Below are 14,684 nucleotides of genomic sequence, written 5' to 3' on the forward strand. Positions count from 1 at the left end.
AGCATTCCAACTATGCTCATTAACCTCATTGCTCACTGTATAGAATATGTGTGGGGTCCTCTTTGGGAATTAAAAGATCATTTTCTGGGCCGGCGCCATGGCTCACTAGGCTAATCCTCCGCCTAGCGGTGCCGGCACACCAGGTTCTAGTCCCGGTCGGGGCACCGGATTCTGTCCCGGTTGCCCCTCTTCCAGGCCAGCTCTCTGCTGTGGCCAGGGAGTGCAGTGGAGGATGGCCCAGGTGCTTGGGCCCTGCACCCCATGGGAGACCACGAAAAGCACCTGGCTCCTGGCTCCTGCCATCGGAGCAGCGCGGTGCGCCGGCCGCAGCGCGCCGGCCGCGGCGGCCATTGGAGGGTGAACCAACGGCAAAGGAAGACCTTTCTCTCTGTCTCTCTCTCTCACTGTCCACTCTGCCTGTCAAAAAAAAATATATATAAAAATAAAAAAAAAATAAAAGATCATTTTCTAAACTCCCCAAAACCAGCTGAGGGGCATTAAAGGGATTCTCTGTAGGTTTTCCCTATATGTTAGTAAGGACAGAACCACTAAGAGGTACTTTTCCCTCAAAAGGGGCAGGGAAGAAGAAAATTACTTTGGTGAAGGTAAGGGTAGGCAAGGGTGAGAGATGGGTTAGTCTTGTAAATGCTGACGTCAGCAGCAAACTCTTACCTTCCCAAAGCCAAAGCTGTAGATATTTTGAGCAGAAATGACCCCAGCTTTAAGTAATCGGTTAGGAGAGCCATTAGGGTTTCTAGAAATATTTAAGAGAGGAAAAAGTAGAATTAATCATTCACATCCACAGGAGCGATGCTGAATCAAGTTTTCAGAATGTGTATCTGCTTTTGTCTTTACTCCTTTTTATCACTACGGTACTCCTGATGGTATAGCAGCCAGCTTCTACAAGGGCACTGTGGTGCTCATCCCTAGAGATATGTACCCTTGTATAACCCTTGCAACTCAGAGCTGATCTGTTAACTCAATAGGATACTTCAGAAATGACAGTGTCCCTTTCTTTCTTTTTCTTTTTTAAGATTTTATTTATTTATTTGAGAGGCAGAGTTACAGACAGAGAGAGGGAGAGCCAGAGAGAGAGGTCTTCCATCTGCTGGTCCACTTCCCAAAGGCCACAATGGCCACAGCCAAGCAGATTTGAAGCCAGGAGTCAGGAGTTCCCTCTGGGTTTCCCATGTGGGTTCAGGGGCCCAAGCACTTGGGCCATCTTACACTGCTTTCCCAGACCACAAGCAGAGAGCTGGATCAGAAGAGGAGCAGTGGGACAGGAACCAGTGCCCATATGGAATGCTGGTGCCACAGGCAGAGGCTTATCGTACTAGGCCACAGCACCGGCCCAACAGTGTCACTTTCAAGGCCATAACCACCAAAGCTTCTGCTTCATCTCTCTTAGATCACTTGCTCTGGCAGGATCAAGAGGACATCCAGTAAACTCTTTAGAGAGGCTCAACACCCAGCCTCGATTTTGCCAGTCACATGAGTGTTCCATCTTGGAACTGGATCCTCCAGCCCCAATCAATCTGCAGCCCCAAATGACATCTTGACAGCAACATCATGAGAAACCCAGAGACAGAACAAATGACCTAAGTCCTTCCCTAATTCCTGATCCACAGAAATTGTGTAAGATAAAAATGTTTACTATTTGGGGTTGGCATTGTGGCACAGCAAGTTAAGTGCCACTGTGACACCGGCATCCCATTTGAGCACCAGTTTGCATCCTGACAGCTCCACTTTCACACTGGCTCTTTGATAATGTGCCTGGAAAAGCAGTGGAAAATGGTCCAAGTGCTCACATGAGAGACCCAAATGGAGTTCCAGGCTCCTGGCTTGGGCCTGGCCCAGCCCTGGCCATTGCAGCCATTTGGGAAGTGAACCAGTAGATGGAAGACCTCTTTCTCTCTGGATTTCCCCTCATCCCTCTGTAACTCTACCTTTCAAATAAATGAAATACATTTTTTTAAAAAATTTACTGTTTGAAGTTGCTAAGGTCAAAGATTGTCTAAGTTGGAAAGAATCATAAAGTACACCTTTTTCAACTTTCTCATTTTATAGATCAGAAGATGGAGCCCAGAGAATGGAAACTTGCTGCCCTGAGGTCACAGAATAGTAGCAGGCACTGGATCCTGATGCTGTCACTCACATACCACACCCAAACTAGCATCTGTACACTCGAGTCTCATTAATGGAAGCTGTCTTGGAAAGAGTGGTAATACCCCACATTTCTTTGTCTCCTAGAGCCCTGTATGGTGCTGTGGACGCAGTAAGTTCTTAGTTAATGCTTGCTAATACAGTTTCAGCTCAGACTGAAGGACAAAACAAAAAAACTATTCTGCTGCTACCAGAGCCACTTTCCTTCTCTTGGCCAATGGCAAAGGAGCAGGGGGCAGAGTGTGCACCAGCCCCAACCTACAACAGGTCTGTAAGGCCCCATGTGCCACGAACAGATGTGAATGCTTCTGCTTTGGGAGGTATTTTGGGCTTTACCTCCTTGGCACCTTATCAGTGCCAGGTGTCCCTTCCCTGCTGTCTAAAGAGAGCTCAAAGTTTAGACTGAAGTAAACTGGATATCTCATTTTATACTTGGTGTCCCAACATTACTGACAGTACCCCTTTAACTCTGAAAATAGCCATGGTAGTGGCCGGCGCTGTGGCATAGCAGGCAAAGCCACTGCCTGCAGTGCTGGCATTCCATAAGGGCACTGGTTCAAAACCCAGCTGCTCCACTTCTAATCCAGCTCTCTGCTATGGGCTGGGAAAGCAGTGGAAGATGGCCCAAGTGCCTGGGCCCCTGCACCCACTTGGGAACCTGGAAGAAGTTCCCTGTTCCTGGCTTCAGATCAGCGCAGCTCTGGGCATTGTGGCCTATTGGGGAGTGAACCAGCAGATGGATGACCTCTCTCTGGCTCTACCTCTCTCTGTAACTCTTTCAAATAAATCTTTTTAAAGAAAAGAAAATAGCCAGGGTAGATGACAAGCATGATGGTCATCTGCATTCGAGTAGACAGCCCATGAGGAGAAGACTCCTTTCCTACAGGCAATCAATTTCTTCAAGAAACACGGCTTTTATGCTTAGGCCTCAAAAATCCAAGAGATAGAGGCCTTTTCCTGCCCAAAGGAACAGACTCTTGAGCTGGCAGTGAGAGTAGGACCTCTCTGCCCCAAGTAGCAGAACAGGGGCTCCCTACCTGGGGGCCTCTTGGAGGGTGAGAGTTATGTTTCAGCAAAGGAGCCAGCTGATCTCTCACAGTGACCAGGATAATAGCTGTGGCTCAGGCAAGCATTTCTTGCTCTCTTACCTAGATTTCACAGTCCATGTCTATGCCACTTTCAGCCTGGCCTGGCTGGAAGCAGGGGTTACTAACTACAGTTGTCTACAACCATGCATCATCTGTACCTCTCAGTTCAGTGCTTTGCTTTGCTTTCCCCTATCCATGCCTCATGTTAACACACATCTGGGAGGAACCCTACCTGACAGAGCACTGACCACAGATCTAAGAAGCCAACTTTTACTTCAAGGTTGTGTGGTTTGTTTACTGCCTGAGACACCTGCATTCCACACTGGAAGCTAGCTATGCTTCCGATTCCAGCTTCCTGCTAAAGTGCACTGAGGCAACAGGTGATAGCTCAAGTAGTTGAGTCCCTGCCACCCATGTGGGGAATTCTAGCTCTTGGCTTCAACTTCATCAGTCCTGGTTGCTGCACGCATTGGCAAGTGAATCTTCTAGCAAATGGTAATTTCATTTTTTCTGTCCCTGCCTTTCAAATAAGTAAGAATTTTAAAAACAGCTGAAGAAACTATAAGTTAATCATTCATGCTCCTTTATCATCTTAGTAATAAAGGAATACTCTCTACAGTCCAGGAGCTAACAAAAAGGTCAGCCAGCTGCCCTGCTGGGTAAGCATTTCCTGCTGGGCTCCCCAGTTGAGAAGCCCCTCCTCTGTTAACCACTGAAGTCCACTCCTCCACCAGACCTCCCCTTGGGAGCAGGAGAGATGGCCTAAGGTGCTCCTCTGGCTGTCCTTTACCAGTGAAATTCAGCTCTTTGGGTGGCCAGATGCCAGAAGGTATCCATGCTGAGGGCTCCCACAAGAAGGTTTGGTGGTGCCGAACATCCCACTCTGCTCAAGGCTGCACTCACCCCTGCATGAGTCCCCCAAACCAGGGCGGGCTGCAGATGAGCCGATGTGGAGAGTCTACCTTCTTCAGGAGGTCGTAGGAGAAGCCCTGGATGATGGCCTGCATGTGGGAGGCACAGCGCTGCATAAACTCCACCATCTGCAACACAGCACAGGACACTCAGTGCTGGCCACGCCCACCTTCAATGGAAATGAGCTCGGGTCTGAGGAGCTGGGAGTCCCTGACAGGGAAACCGCTGGAAAGGGAAGGGCCTAGGTGATTTCCTAAAGGCACAGTGAGGTTTTGGTGATAATTTTCTCGACCTCCCTCTTTCAACAAATGAGGAAACTGAGGCCAAGAGAAGTGAAGTTACTTATCCTGGGCCCAACAGCTGATGAGGCTGCATGTGGAGGTGCTGGCACTATGCATGTTCTTTGTGTTTCACAACTCTTGTGTTATTCAGTCCTCATGAAACACATTACATCTGCCAGTGTGTGGTCTCAAGGCAAGCTTAGTGTCAACTGGCCTCAGTTTCCACATCCATGAAATCAGAACAAAAGTACCTACCAGAGAGATTGCTGTGAAGACTAAGTGAATATAAAAAAACAGTTACAACAACACCTGATTTGTGGTCAGAGACAGCTCAGCACAAAAATTATCATTGTTCTCCCTCCCCACAGAATGGCTGACTAGAAAGGCTCACTAGACTTGCCCAGGGTTAACCTGCTTCAGCGCAGGCCAGTGGTAAGGCCCTGCAAGTTCTGTGCTGTCCCCTGGAATCCTGATTCTCAGACCAGTGCTCCTCCACTCAGCAGGCTACCGAGCAGGGTCCACCTTACCGGGGTGCTGCGCTCCTTCCCTGCTGCCAAGGCCCAGGTCTGCGGGTTTTGCCCTTTCTCATCATGGAGTCGCAGGTCACCCCCTGCATCAAGCAGTTTGCTGAGGATCCATTGATTGCCTGAAAATGCTGCCGCGTGGACAGGGGTGCTCCCATCAAAGCAGCGGCTGGGGAGAGGATGGTACAATGAGTATCCATGGCAACACTTGCCACGGAGCTGATTCAAGGGGGAACTCTCCACAGGGCTGCCAGTCTGCAGAGGCCATCCTTAGCAGTAAGGGTTCTAGTTGCACCACGGGTGCTTTACACATACCCCTTTCTCCATGCTTATGCCAGCTCTTCAAGGCATTCTCAATGCCCAATTTGCAGATGAAGAAACAAAAGGGAAAAGCTGAAGTGCATACCCAGGTGTGGGTTTGGTTCCAAATCCAGTGTTCTCTCCCCACCTCCCTGATACTGGCTGCCCTGAAACAATTTTTTTTTAAGATTTATTTATTTATTTGAAAGGTAGAGTTACAGAGAAGCAGGGAGACAGAGACAGACAGAGCTTCCATCCGCTAGTTCACTGCCTAGAAGGCCACAACAGCCGTAGTAGGGCTGGTCCAAAGCCACGAGCCAGGAGCTTCTTCCCAGTCTCCCAGGTGGGTGCAGGGGCCTAAGTACTTGAGCCATCCTTCACTGCTTTCCCAGGCCATTAGCAGGGAGCTGGATTGGAAGTAGAACAGCCAGGACTTGAACCGGTGCCAGTTTGGGACGCTGGTACTGCAGGTAATGGTTTTACCTGTGATGCCACAACGTCAGCACTGAAACAATTTCTTAACATCTGCAGTGTCCAGGGGGGTCAGGCTGATTAAGCACAGATTACCCAGGGTCCATTCTCCCTAGTGCAGGAATGGCTCTGCTTCCCATGTCTGTGGTAGAGGCCTACAGAACCTTAGGAACTGCAATCTAGTCAAGGATCTACACCTCAGGAAAATGCTACAACAGCCTAGTCTATGCTGTCCAGTACACGATGAGGACATGATGTATAGCTGTATCAGAGTCATCTGGGGAGTTTTCTCACTTTAGTTGAAAAAGAAACACAACTGAGAAGAGGAAGGGGAAAGTGAGCAAGAAGAAAGAAAAGGAAAGAAGAGAATAAAAGGAGGATGAGGAAGAAAAGAAAAATAAGGAAAAAAAAAACTTACCAATTCCAGACACCCAGTTCTCTTGGTCAGGGGCAACTACCACTACAGGCTTTTGTATCCTTCCAGAAGTTTTCTACATATCAGAGTACTTCAAAGAGTGTGGGGAGCAACTCGGACTATACTGTTACTGGAATTAAGACTTATTCTATGCATCTGCTCTCCCACAATGTGGCGCTGGGAGAGGAGCGTACAGCTTCTACCCAGCTGCCTCTTACCAACTTGATAAGCTGCAAGAGCCGCTCCTGATTGGAGGAGAGCGGCGCGCTCGGCGTGTGGGTAGCAGAGCACGGATTGGTGGAGAGGACTATATAGGAGGAGAGAGACGGCATGATGGTGTGGGTTGGTTGGAGAGTGCGTTGGAGAGTTCGCGGGGAAGTTCGTTACCTCGTTCTTTCTCACTTCTCTCTACTCATTCTTGCTTTGGGAGTTTGCTGTTTACTTATTCTTACTTTACTATAGAAAGGACTTGTAAAAAAAGGGAACAACAAGTGTCCGGTCCGGTGCGGCTCCTCCGCACGCGGAGGAGCAGCAAAAGAGTTTGTGGAAAATGGAATTACAAGGTAAGTTTAGGGGTCAGTGCTGTGGTACAGTAGGTTAAAGCCATATGGGTGCCAGTTCAAGACCCCACAGCTCCACTTTTTTTTTTTTTTTAAGATTTATTTATTTTACTTGAAAGAGTTACATAGAGAAGGAGAGGCAGAAAGAGAGAGAGAGGTGTCTTCCATCCGCTGGTTCACTCTCAAACTGGCCATAACAGCCGGAGCTGCACTGATCCAAAAAGCCAGGAGCCAGGAGTTTCTTCAGAGTCTTCCACGTGGGTGCAGGGGCCCAAGGACTTGTGCCATCTTCTACTGCTTTCCCAGGCCATAGCGGAGAGCTGGATCAAAAGTGGAACAGCCAGGTCTCGAACTGGCGCCTATATGGGATGCCGGCACTGCAGGCGGCGGCTTTATCCACTGTGCTACAGTGCCGGCCCCCTGCTCCACTTCTAATCCAGCCCCCTGCTAATGCACCCGGAAAGCAGCAGAGGATGGCCCAAGTGCCTGGATCCCTGACATCCATGTGGGATACTTGGATGGAGTTCCAGGCTCCTGTCTTCAGCCTGGCTCCTGTTATGGCCATCTGGGGAGTGAACAAGCTGATGGAAGATCTCTGTCTGTCTCTCCTTTCTCTCTTTAACTCATCCTTTCAAATAAATAAATAAATCTTCATTTAAAAAAAAAAAGGTAAGTTTATCTTAGTGTAAAAATGTGTGAAGTCCATGTATATGAGGGATCTTCTAAAAGTTCACAAAAATGTGTATTATGAAAAATCTATGCATGGATTTCACATTTTTTTATGCCAAAATGAACTTTTCTCCATTTTATTTCAAAGACAAAGACAGAAATAGACACAGAGGCAGACAAGACAGAGATCCTCCATTTAATGGTTCACTTCCTGAATGCCTGCAACAGCCAGGGCTGGGCCAAGTAAAGCTAGAAGCCAGGAACTCAATCCAGGTCTCCCATGTGGGTGGTAGGGACCCACGTACTTGAGCCATCATCTATCTGCTGCCTCCCAGGGTATACACTGGCAGCAAGCTGGAATTGCATATGGAGATGGGACTCAAACCCAGGCACTCTGATATGGTATGTGGGCATCCCAAGCAGTGTCTTAACGTCAAACATCTACTCCCCTAAACATATCTTTTAATTCCATTTTCCATGAACTTTCTGAAGTTCCCTCATATATAAAAATATGAGTAAGAGTATGCTATTAGGCTGGCGCCTCGGCTCACTTGACTAATCCTCAGCCTGTGGAGCCAGCACCCCCTGGTTCTAGTCCTGGTTGCTCCTCTTCCAGTCCAGCTCTCTGCTGTGGCCCGGGAGTGCAGTGGAGGATGGCCCAAATGCTTGGGCCCTGCACCCGCATGGGAGACCAGGAAGAAGCACCTGGCTCCTGGCTTCGGATCGACGCAGCGCGCTGGCCACAGCGACCATTTGGGGGGTGAACCAACAGAAAAAGAAAGACCTTTCTCTCTGTCTCTCTCTCACTGTCTAACTCTGCCTGTCAAAAAAAAAAAAAAATGCTATTAAAACTGTTCTGCACATAAATCTTTCCATGTGACCTATTATCTGAGAGAAAGTTCCATACAAGAAAATATAAATCACCTCAATTTTTTTTAAAGCTGCCTGGTCGTCCAATGTATGGATGTACAGTAATTTCAGCTAATGAGCCATTGGGATACTTGTCAAAAATACAGATTTGCAAACGATACCCTGGACTGACTGAAATCCAAAAGCACAGGGCCCAGCAATATGGTCTTACATGGTCCCAGGTGGTGCTAATGAGGTGGGTCTTTCTGGGATCAGTGAGGAATTCCTCCCATCACCTGGCCAGACAAGCAGTCTAGCACACTGCATTGTGGGATCCATAATATCCTCCTTGTGCAAAAACAACTTTCTTTGCTTTAATTATTCCTAATCTCAACGATCCCTACTCTAATCATTCCACAAACTGTAAGAAAGCTGGGTGGAAAGGAGAGAAGATACTATTTTTCATTTCTCACTAATGCTAAGGAAGAAAGCAGTAAAACTTTATATACAACAAACCTTACAAAGGAATCCAGTCCCAAGTAATATCAAAATATGTACTATTTATTGACTTATCTTAAATGACTGAAAACTGCTCAGGCTAATCTGATAACCCAGAGGTGTGTTTTATTGGTCAACAGAGTGTGAAAATTTTGAAATGATGGGCAATATTTAACCTTTGGGAGATTTCATACTAAAAATTAGGATTTCCAGGGGGAACATTTGACACAGGGGCTTAAGTCACCACTTCAGTTGACCATGTACCATTTCAGAGTCCCTGGTTCAAGTCCTGGCTACTCTGCCTCTGCTCCAGTTTCCTACTAATGAACACCATGGGAGGCAGCAGGTAACAGCACAAGTACTTAAGTCTCTGCTATCCATATGAGAAAGCTAGTTGGAGTTCCAGGCTCCTGGCTTCTTGGCTGGTCCAGCCTGAGCTGAAGTGGGCATTTGGAGAATGAAACAGCTGATAGAAGTTTCTTTCTCTTTAACTCTTTCTCTCCCTCTCTAACTCTTTCAGATACATAAATGAATCTTAAAAAAAAAAAAAAAAAAAGGCAAGAAGGCTGTGAAAAAGCCACAATGCTTCAGAAAGAGATGTTCACACATCATTGATGTATTACATTGTGTTGCTATTTCATATTAAAACACTGGACCAATATTAAAATCAGATTCTTTTAAGCCACAACTATACAATTCAGGCAAAAGTCATCCTTTCTAACAAAGTCATGTCAAGTACATTAACTGGTGAAAAACTTGTGGGGATTTTAAACCACTTAAGCAAATGAAGTATATAATACAATTATAACCCAGTGGTAGAAACATGCCAACAGTCCTGTTAATGACTTATTAACTGATAAGTCACTCATCTCATTTTATCATTTCAAAGGACTCAGTATAACTACTTAGAAAAATTTTATTAGCAGTTAAAATTATTTCAACTATGTATATATTTCATGGATACACATTAGCAAGGTTCTCTTAATATGTGGTCAAATTAGCTTCCAAATGCCCCAATTCATCTTACTTAGGACACTCCTTATTTTCTAGGTATTGATGTCACTATTACTTACTGATTTGGATCTGACCCATAATCCACCAGAACATCAACTAATTTCGTCAGGCCTAATAATGCTGCAACAAAAAGTGCTGTCTGGCCCAGGGAGTTAACGGCATCAACGTAAATTCCTGTAAAGCAAGCACAGAATCCAAACGAATATTATTAGGTTCCTTAAGATACAACTAGGGGAATTTAAGATAGGGGAAGTTTATACAAAACCCAACAAAAACACTACTCTAAGCACTTACTCGCCACGGAACACCAGTAGATTTTGCAATCTGCACTATGGCTGGAATAGCAAAGGAAACAGTAGTAAAAATGAAAAAGCTAAGAAACTGGAAAAAGGCACAAATAACAACAATCCAGACTCATAAAGTATGAACGCTTAAAAAAACACTGGAAAATCTTCAACAGCTTCCAGTTCTAAAAGTTCCCCCGTACATTCACACCGTAGCAACGATAACTAGTATGAAAGACAGAACTTCCTTTAGATACCAGAACCACTCAGACTGCATCCTCCCCCTCTCGCTCCCCGGAGGGAGACGAGAACGATCATCAATGGCAAATGGCGGCCGCAGCGAGGCGGCACCAAGAGCCGGCTTCACGCTCAGGGGACGACGCTGCGCCTCCTCCTCGTGGTTTCCGGTGCTCTACACGTTCAGAGAAACTTCTCTAGTAGCGAACTATAGAAATGATCCCTGAAAGTATAGTCTTGACCCACACCCCTCCGCCTCCGCCGGGCCCGCGCACGCCACGCACTTGTAAGCGATGGCGAGACAGTGTCCGCGCTGATCTCCCTTTACAAAGTCTCCACAGACGCACTCCTGAAGGGCTGCTTCAGAGACAGCTTCCAAACCGCATTCCCAACACTTCCGACGCTACATTAAAAATGGGAAAAAGAACTAAACCTGCAGGAGCCCGATTAGCATCTGACAGGCGCGACAGCCAATCAGGAGCGACTGTCTCTGCCGCTAACGACAGTTCAAGGTGGAGGGTGTGGCCCCGAGCGTCAAATTAATCTGAAACCCGACCGCGACCTCGGTGGGTGGCTTTTCTTCTTTACAGTGAAGATTCTGAGCTTTGAAGCTAATAGGCGGGGTATTGTAAAAATGCTTCTCTTTCAGTTAGAAAAAATGGAACAAACTAAAGTGTGGTTTTGGGGCTGTGTGGACATGGAGGGAATTTGTACTTTTAACAGTAATTTTGTACATTTTTGTATTGTTTCAGTTTTTAGCCTTAGATTAAAATTTTTATTTTTTAAATCTATTTATTCAAGACGTAGAGTTACAGACAGAGAGAGGGTTCCCACCCTCTGGTTTACTCCCCACGTGGCCACAACAGCTTGAGCTGGGCCAATCTGAAGTCAGGAGCCAGGGACTTTTTGCAGATCTCCCACGTAAGTGCAAGGGCCCAATCACTTGGGCCTTCTTCCGCTGCTTTCCCAAGCCATTAGCAGGCAGCTGGATCAGAAGTGGAGCAGCCGGGTCTCGGTGCCCATATAGAATGCTGGAGACATAGGCAGAGGTTTAACATACTATGCCACAGCGCCAGCTCCATAACTTTTATTTTATTTTATTTACCTGAAAGTGAAGAGCCAAAGTGTCTCCATTTAAAAAAAAATAAATAAATAAAAAGCAGCCTCCGTTTCCCATAGCAGACCCGAGTCCTTGTAAAAGCAGGCATTCAGGCATTCCAGAGATATCAAAGCTTACCAGGGACAGCTAGCTCAGCAGACCAAGGACAGCTCAGTAGAGATTGCTAAACAAAGAAATTCCCTGCGCCCAAAGCTCCCTTCTGTAAGCCCCTGCTGTAACTCCCTGTACCCAAAGCTTCCGAGCTGTAAGCCCCCGCTGATGTAACTTTTTTTTTCCTGCTGATGTAGCCCTTTTTTCCCTTTAAAAACTCTACCAAACAAAGACCAAGGCCTCACTCCTTCCTCCGATGCACCGGTAGGTTGGATGGGGTCCCTGTCACACTTGTACTCCCAAATAAACCTTGTTTTTTGCATTTCGGTGTGATTGACTCTCTGGGGGTCTCTGCAGGGATCTAACGATCTAGGCACAACAGAAAGAGTTACAGAGAGAGGTAGAGAGGTCTTGTACCTACTGGTTTGCTCCTCAAATAGCCACAACAGCCGGAGCTGAGCCCTTCCAAAGTCAGGAGCCAGGAGCTTCTTCCTGTGGGTGCAGGGGCCCAAGGACTTGGGCCATCTTCTACTGCTTTCCCAGGCCATAGCAGAGAGCTGGATCAGAAGAGGAGCAGCTGGGACTAGAACCGGCGCCGATATGGGATGCTGGCACTTCAGACCAGGGCCTTATTAACTCACTGTGCCACAGCGCCAGCCTCTGCCAGCTCCATAATTTTATTTTTAAATATCAGTAAGTCTATCTAGACAGACTACAGTTCATTTTTAGCTGGTTTTTTTTTTTTTTTTTTTTTTTTTTTTTTTTTTTTTTGTATTATTACTATAGTATTTGAAAGGCAGAGTTACAAAGAGAGGAGAGAGAGAGGGAGAGAAACTTCCATCCGCTGGCTCAATCCTCAAATAGCCGAAATGACCTCAGCTAGCCCAGGCTGAAGCCAGGAGCCTGCAACTCCATCTAGTTCTCCCACGTAGGTGCAGGGGACCAAGCATTCAGGCCATTCTTCCTGCCTTCCCAGGACCTTCAGCAGGGAGCTAGATGGGAAACATAACAGCCTGAACTACAACCGGTGCTCATATGGGATGCTGGCATAACAAAAGGTAGTCAAACCTGCTGCCCTGCTATGCCAGCCCCTTTAATTGTTGTCTTTATACTTCAGTATTTAAAAGAAAAAAAACTATTATAAATAAGTGTTATTATTTTTACTAATAATGTAACATATCCAAGTGAATCTGAAAGGTTACATGCTGTCTCCTATACCCTCCCCCCCCCCCAAAAAAAAAAAAAAAAAACTAGCTTAAATGAGATTTTTCTTGTTCATTAAAAAAGGAGTGGATGGTGCTGGTCCTGTGCCATAGTGGGTAAGGCCGCCACCTGCAGTGCCAGCATCCCATATGGATGCCGGTTCAAGTCCCGGGTGTTCCACTTCTGATCTAGCTCTCTGCTATGGCCTGGGAAAGCAGTAGAAGATTGCCCAAGTCCTTGAGCCCCTGCATCCATGTGGGAGATCCGGAAGAAGCTCCTGGCTTTGGATTGGCCCAGCTCAGGCTGCTGCAACCATTTGGGGAGTGAACCAACAGATGGAAGACTTTCTCTCTCTCTCTCTCTCTCTCTCTCTCTCTCTCTCTCTCCAACTCTGACTTTCAAAATAAATAAATCTTAAAAAAAAAAAAAAAGAGTGGAGATTGTAGTGCAGCTGGTTAAGCTGCTCTTTGGGAGGTCCACATCAAGCGTCAGAATGCCTGGTTCAAGTTCCAGCTACTCCCCACTTCCTATCCTTCCTCACATGGGTAAGACATCATCGGAGTGCTGGCTCTTGGCTTTGGCTTGGCGGAGCTAGGCTATTGGAGGTACATGGGAAGTGAACCAGCAGATGGAAGATCTCTGTTCCTCTGCCTTTCAAATAAATACATACAATTTTTTGGTCACTTTCAAGATTTATTTGGTTATTTACTTGGTAATAACACTTGATTGCACTGTTTATATGTTTATTTTTTTTTAAGATTTATTTATTTATTTATTTATTTTTTGAAAGACAGAGTTACAGAAAGGCAAAGAGAGAGGTCTTCCATCTGCTGGTTCACTTTCCAAATAGCCACAATGGCCAGAGCTGAGCTGATCCGAAGCCAGGAGCCAGGAACTTCTTCTGGGTCTCCCACATGGGTGCAGGGGTTCAGGGACTTGGGCCATCTTCTATTTTTTCCCAGGCACATTAGCAGGGAGCTGGATCAGAAGTAGAGCAGCCAGGACTCAAATGGAATGCTGGCACTGCAGGCGGTGGCTTTACCTGCTACGCAACAGCTCCAGTCCCTAGATCTTTCTTTTGATGCTATATGGCAATATACACTACTCATACATATAACAGATAAAATAAGTCTAAAAGGACACATCGAACGTTTCTCCCCAACTCCCTTTCCTCCTCCTTCTCCATCCCATTTCCTCCCTTTCATTGAGATCCTTGGTGCGGAACCAGACTCAATTTCCCTCAGACTCCTTGCAAAGAACTAGCAAAACAGGTAAGCTGCACAGGGCAGCTTGTGAAACAGATAAGAGGAAAATTCCAAGAGGCTTCAAAGAGCCCCCTACTCCCTATTTCCTGCCAGCTGCCTTCTACCTCCACCCCTGCCCCGCCCAATATTGGCAAAATTCCCTCCTTGGGGCCAGGGCTGTGGCATAGCCGGTAAAGGCGCTGCCTGCAGTGAAGGCATCCCATATGGGCGCCGGTTTGAGTCCTGACTGTTCCACTTTCTCCTTCTTTCTTTCTTTCTTTCTTCTTCTTCTTTTTTTTTTTTTTTTTTGGACAGGCAAAGTTAGAGAGACAGAGAGAAAGGTCTTCCTTCTGTTGGTTCGCCCTCCAATGGCCACTATGGCTGGCGCGCTGTGCCAGTCCAAAGCCAGGAGCCAGGTGCTTCCTACTGGTCTCCTATGCGGGTGCAGGGCCCAAGCACTTGGGCCATCCTCCACTGGAAGAGGAGCAACTGGGACAGAATCCAGCACCCCAACTGGGACTAGAACCCGGGGTGCCGGTGCCGCAGGCGGAGGATTAGACAAGTGAGCCGCAGTGCCAGCCGCTCCACTTTTTTTTTTTTTTTTTGACAGGCAGAATGGACAGTGAGAGAGAGAGACAGAGAGAAAGGTCTTCCTTTGCCGTTGGTTCACCCTCCAATGGCCACCGCGGCCGGCGCGCTGCGGCCGGTGCGCTGCGGCCGGCGCACCGCGCTGATCCGGTGGCAGGAGCCAGGAGCCAGGTG

General features: G+C 47.0%; 1 protein-coding gene, 1 long non-coding RNA gene and 1 other non-coding gene across 40 annotated transcripts in view; 1 reads left to right on the forward strand and 2 right to left on the reverse strand.

The window, feature by feature from the left end:
• The window catches only part of LOC103351535 (uncharacterized), an 84,562-nt gene extending 81,940 nt beyond the window's left edge, over positions 1–2,622 (forward strand). Inside the window, exon 5 of the long non-coding RNA XR_007911297.2 lies at positions 2,068–2,622. This is a non-coding gene — a long non-coding RNA (uncharacterized lncRNA). The remainder of the gene's footprint in view (positions 1–2,067) is intronic.
• TEX14 (testis expressed 14, intercellular bridge forming factor) overlaps positions 1–14,684 on the reverse strand; it is a 154,599-nt gene that overhangs the window by 79,075 nt on the left and 60,840 nt on the right. For 27 of the 38 annotated variants that reach the window (XR_011383537.1, XR_011383536.1, XM_070060946.1 and 24 more), the window contains 4 exons: positions 9,804–9,918; positions 4,972–5,137; positions 4,155–4,291; positions 673–754 (listed from right to left, as the gene is read on the reverse strand). Coding sequence is in view for 34 of the 38 variants with exons in the window: in XM_070060946.1 (XP_069917047.1) it covers positions 673–754; positions 4,155–4,291; positions 4,972–5,137; positions 9,804–9,918 (500 nt within the window). In the remaining 4 variants the exon portion in view is untranslated. Of the gene's footprint in view, positions 1–672; positions 755–4,154; positions 4,292–4,971; positions 5,138–9,803; positions 9,919–10,038; positions 10,528–10,549; positions 12,195–14,684 lie in introns of those variants that run through there. The other 11 variants (XM_070060974.1, XM_070060967.1, XM_070060971.1 and 8 more) reach the window with 9 other exon arrangements.
• On the reverse strand, positions 10,290–10,504 carry LOC127484578 (small nucleolar RNA U3). Its single transcript, XR_007911632.2, has one exon. It is a non-coding gene; the product is annotated as a small nucleolar RNA U3 (small nucleolar RNA).

The sequence above is a fragment of the Oryctolagus cuniculus genome, chromosome 17 (assembly GCF_964237555.1).
Source record: "Oryctolagus cuniculus chromosome 17, mOryCun1.1, whole genome shotgun sequence".
Lineage (NCBI taxonomy): Eukaryota > Metazoa > Chordata > Mammalia > Lagomorpha > Leporidae > Oryctolagus > Oryctolagus cuniculus.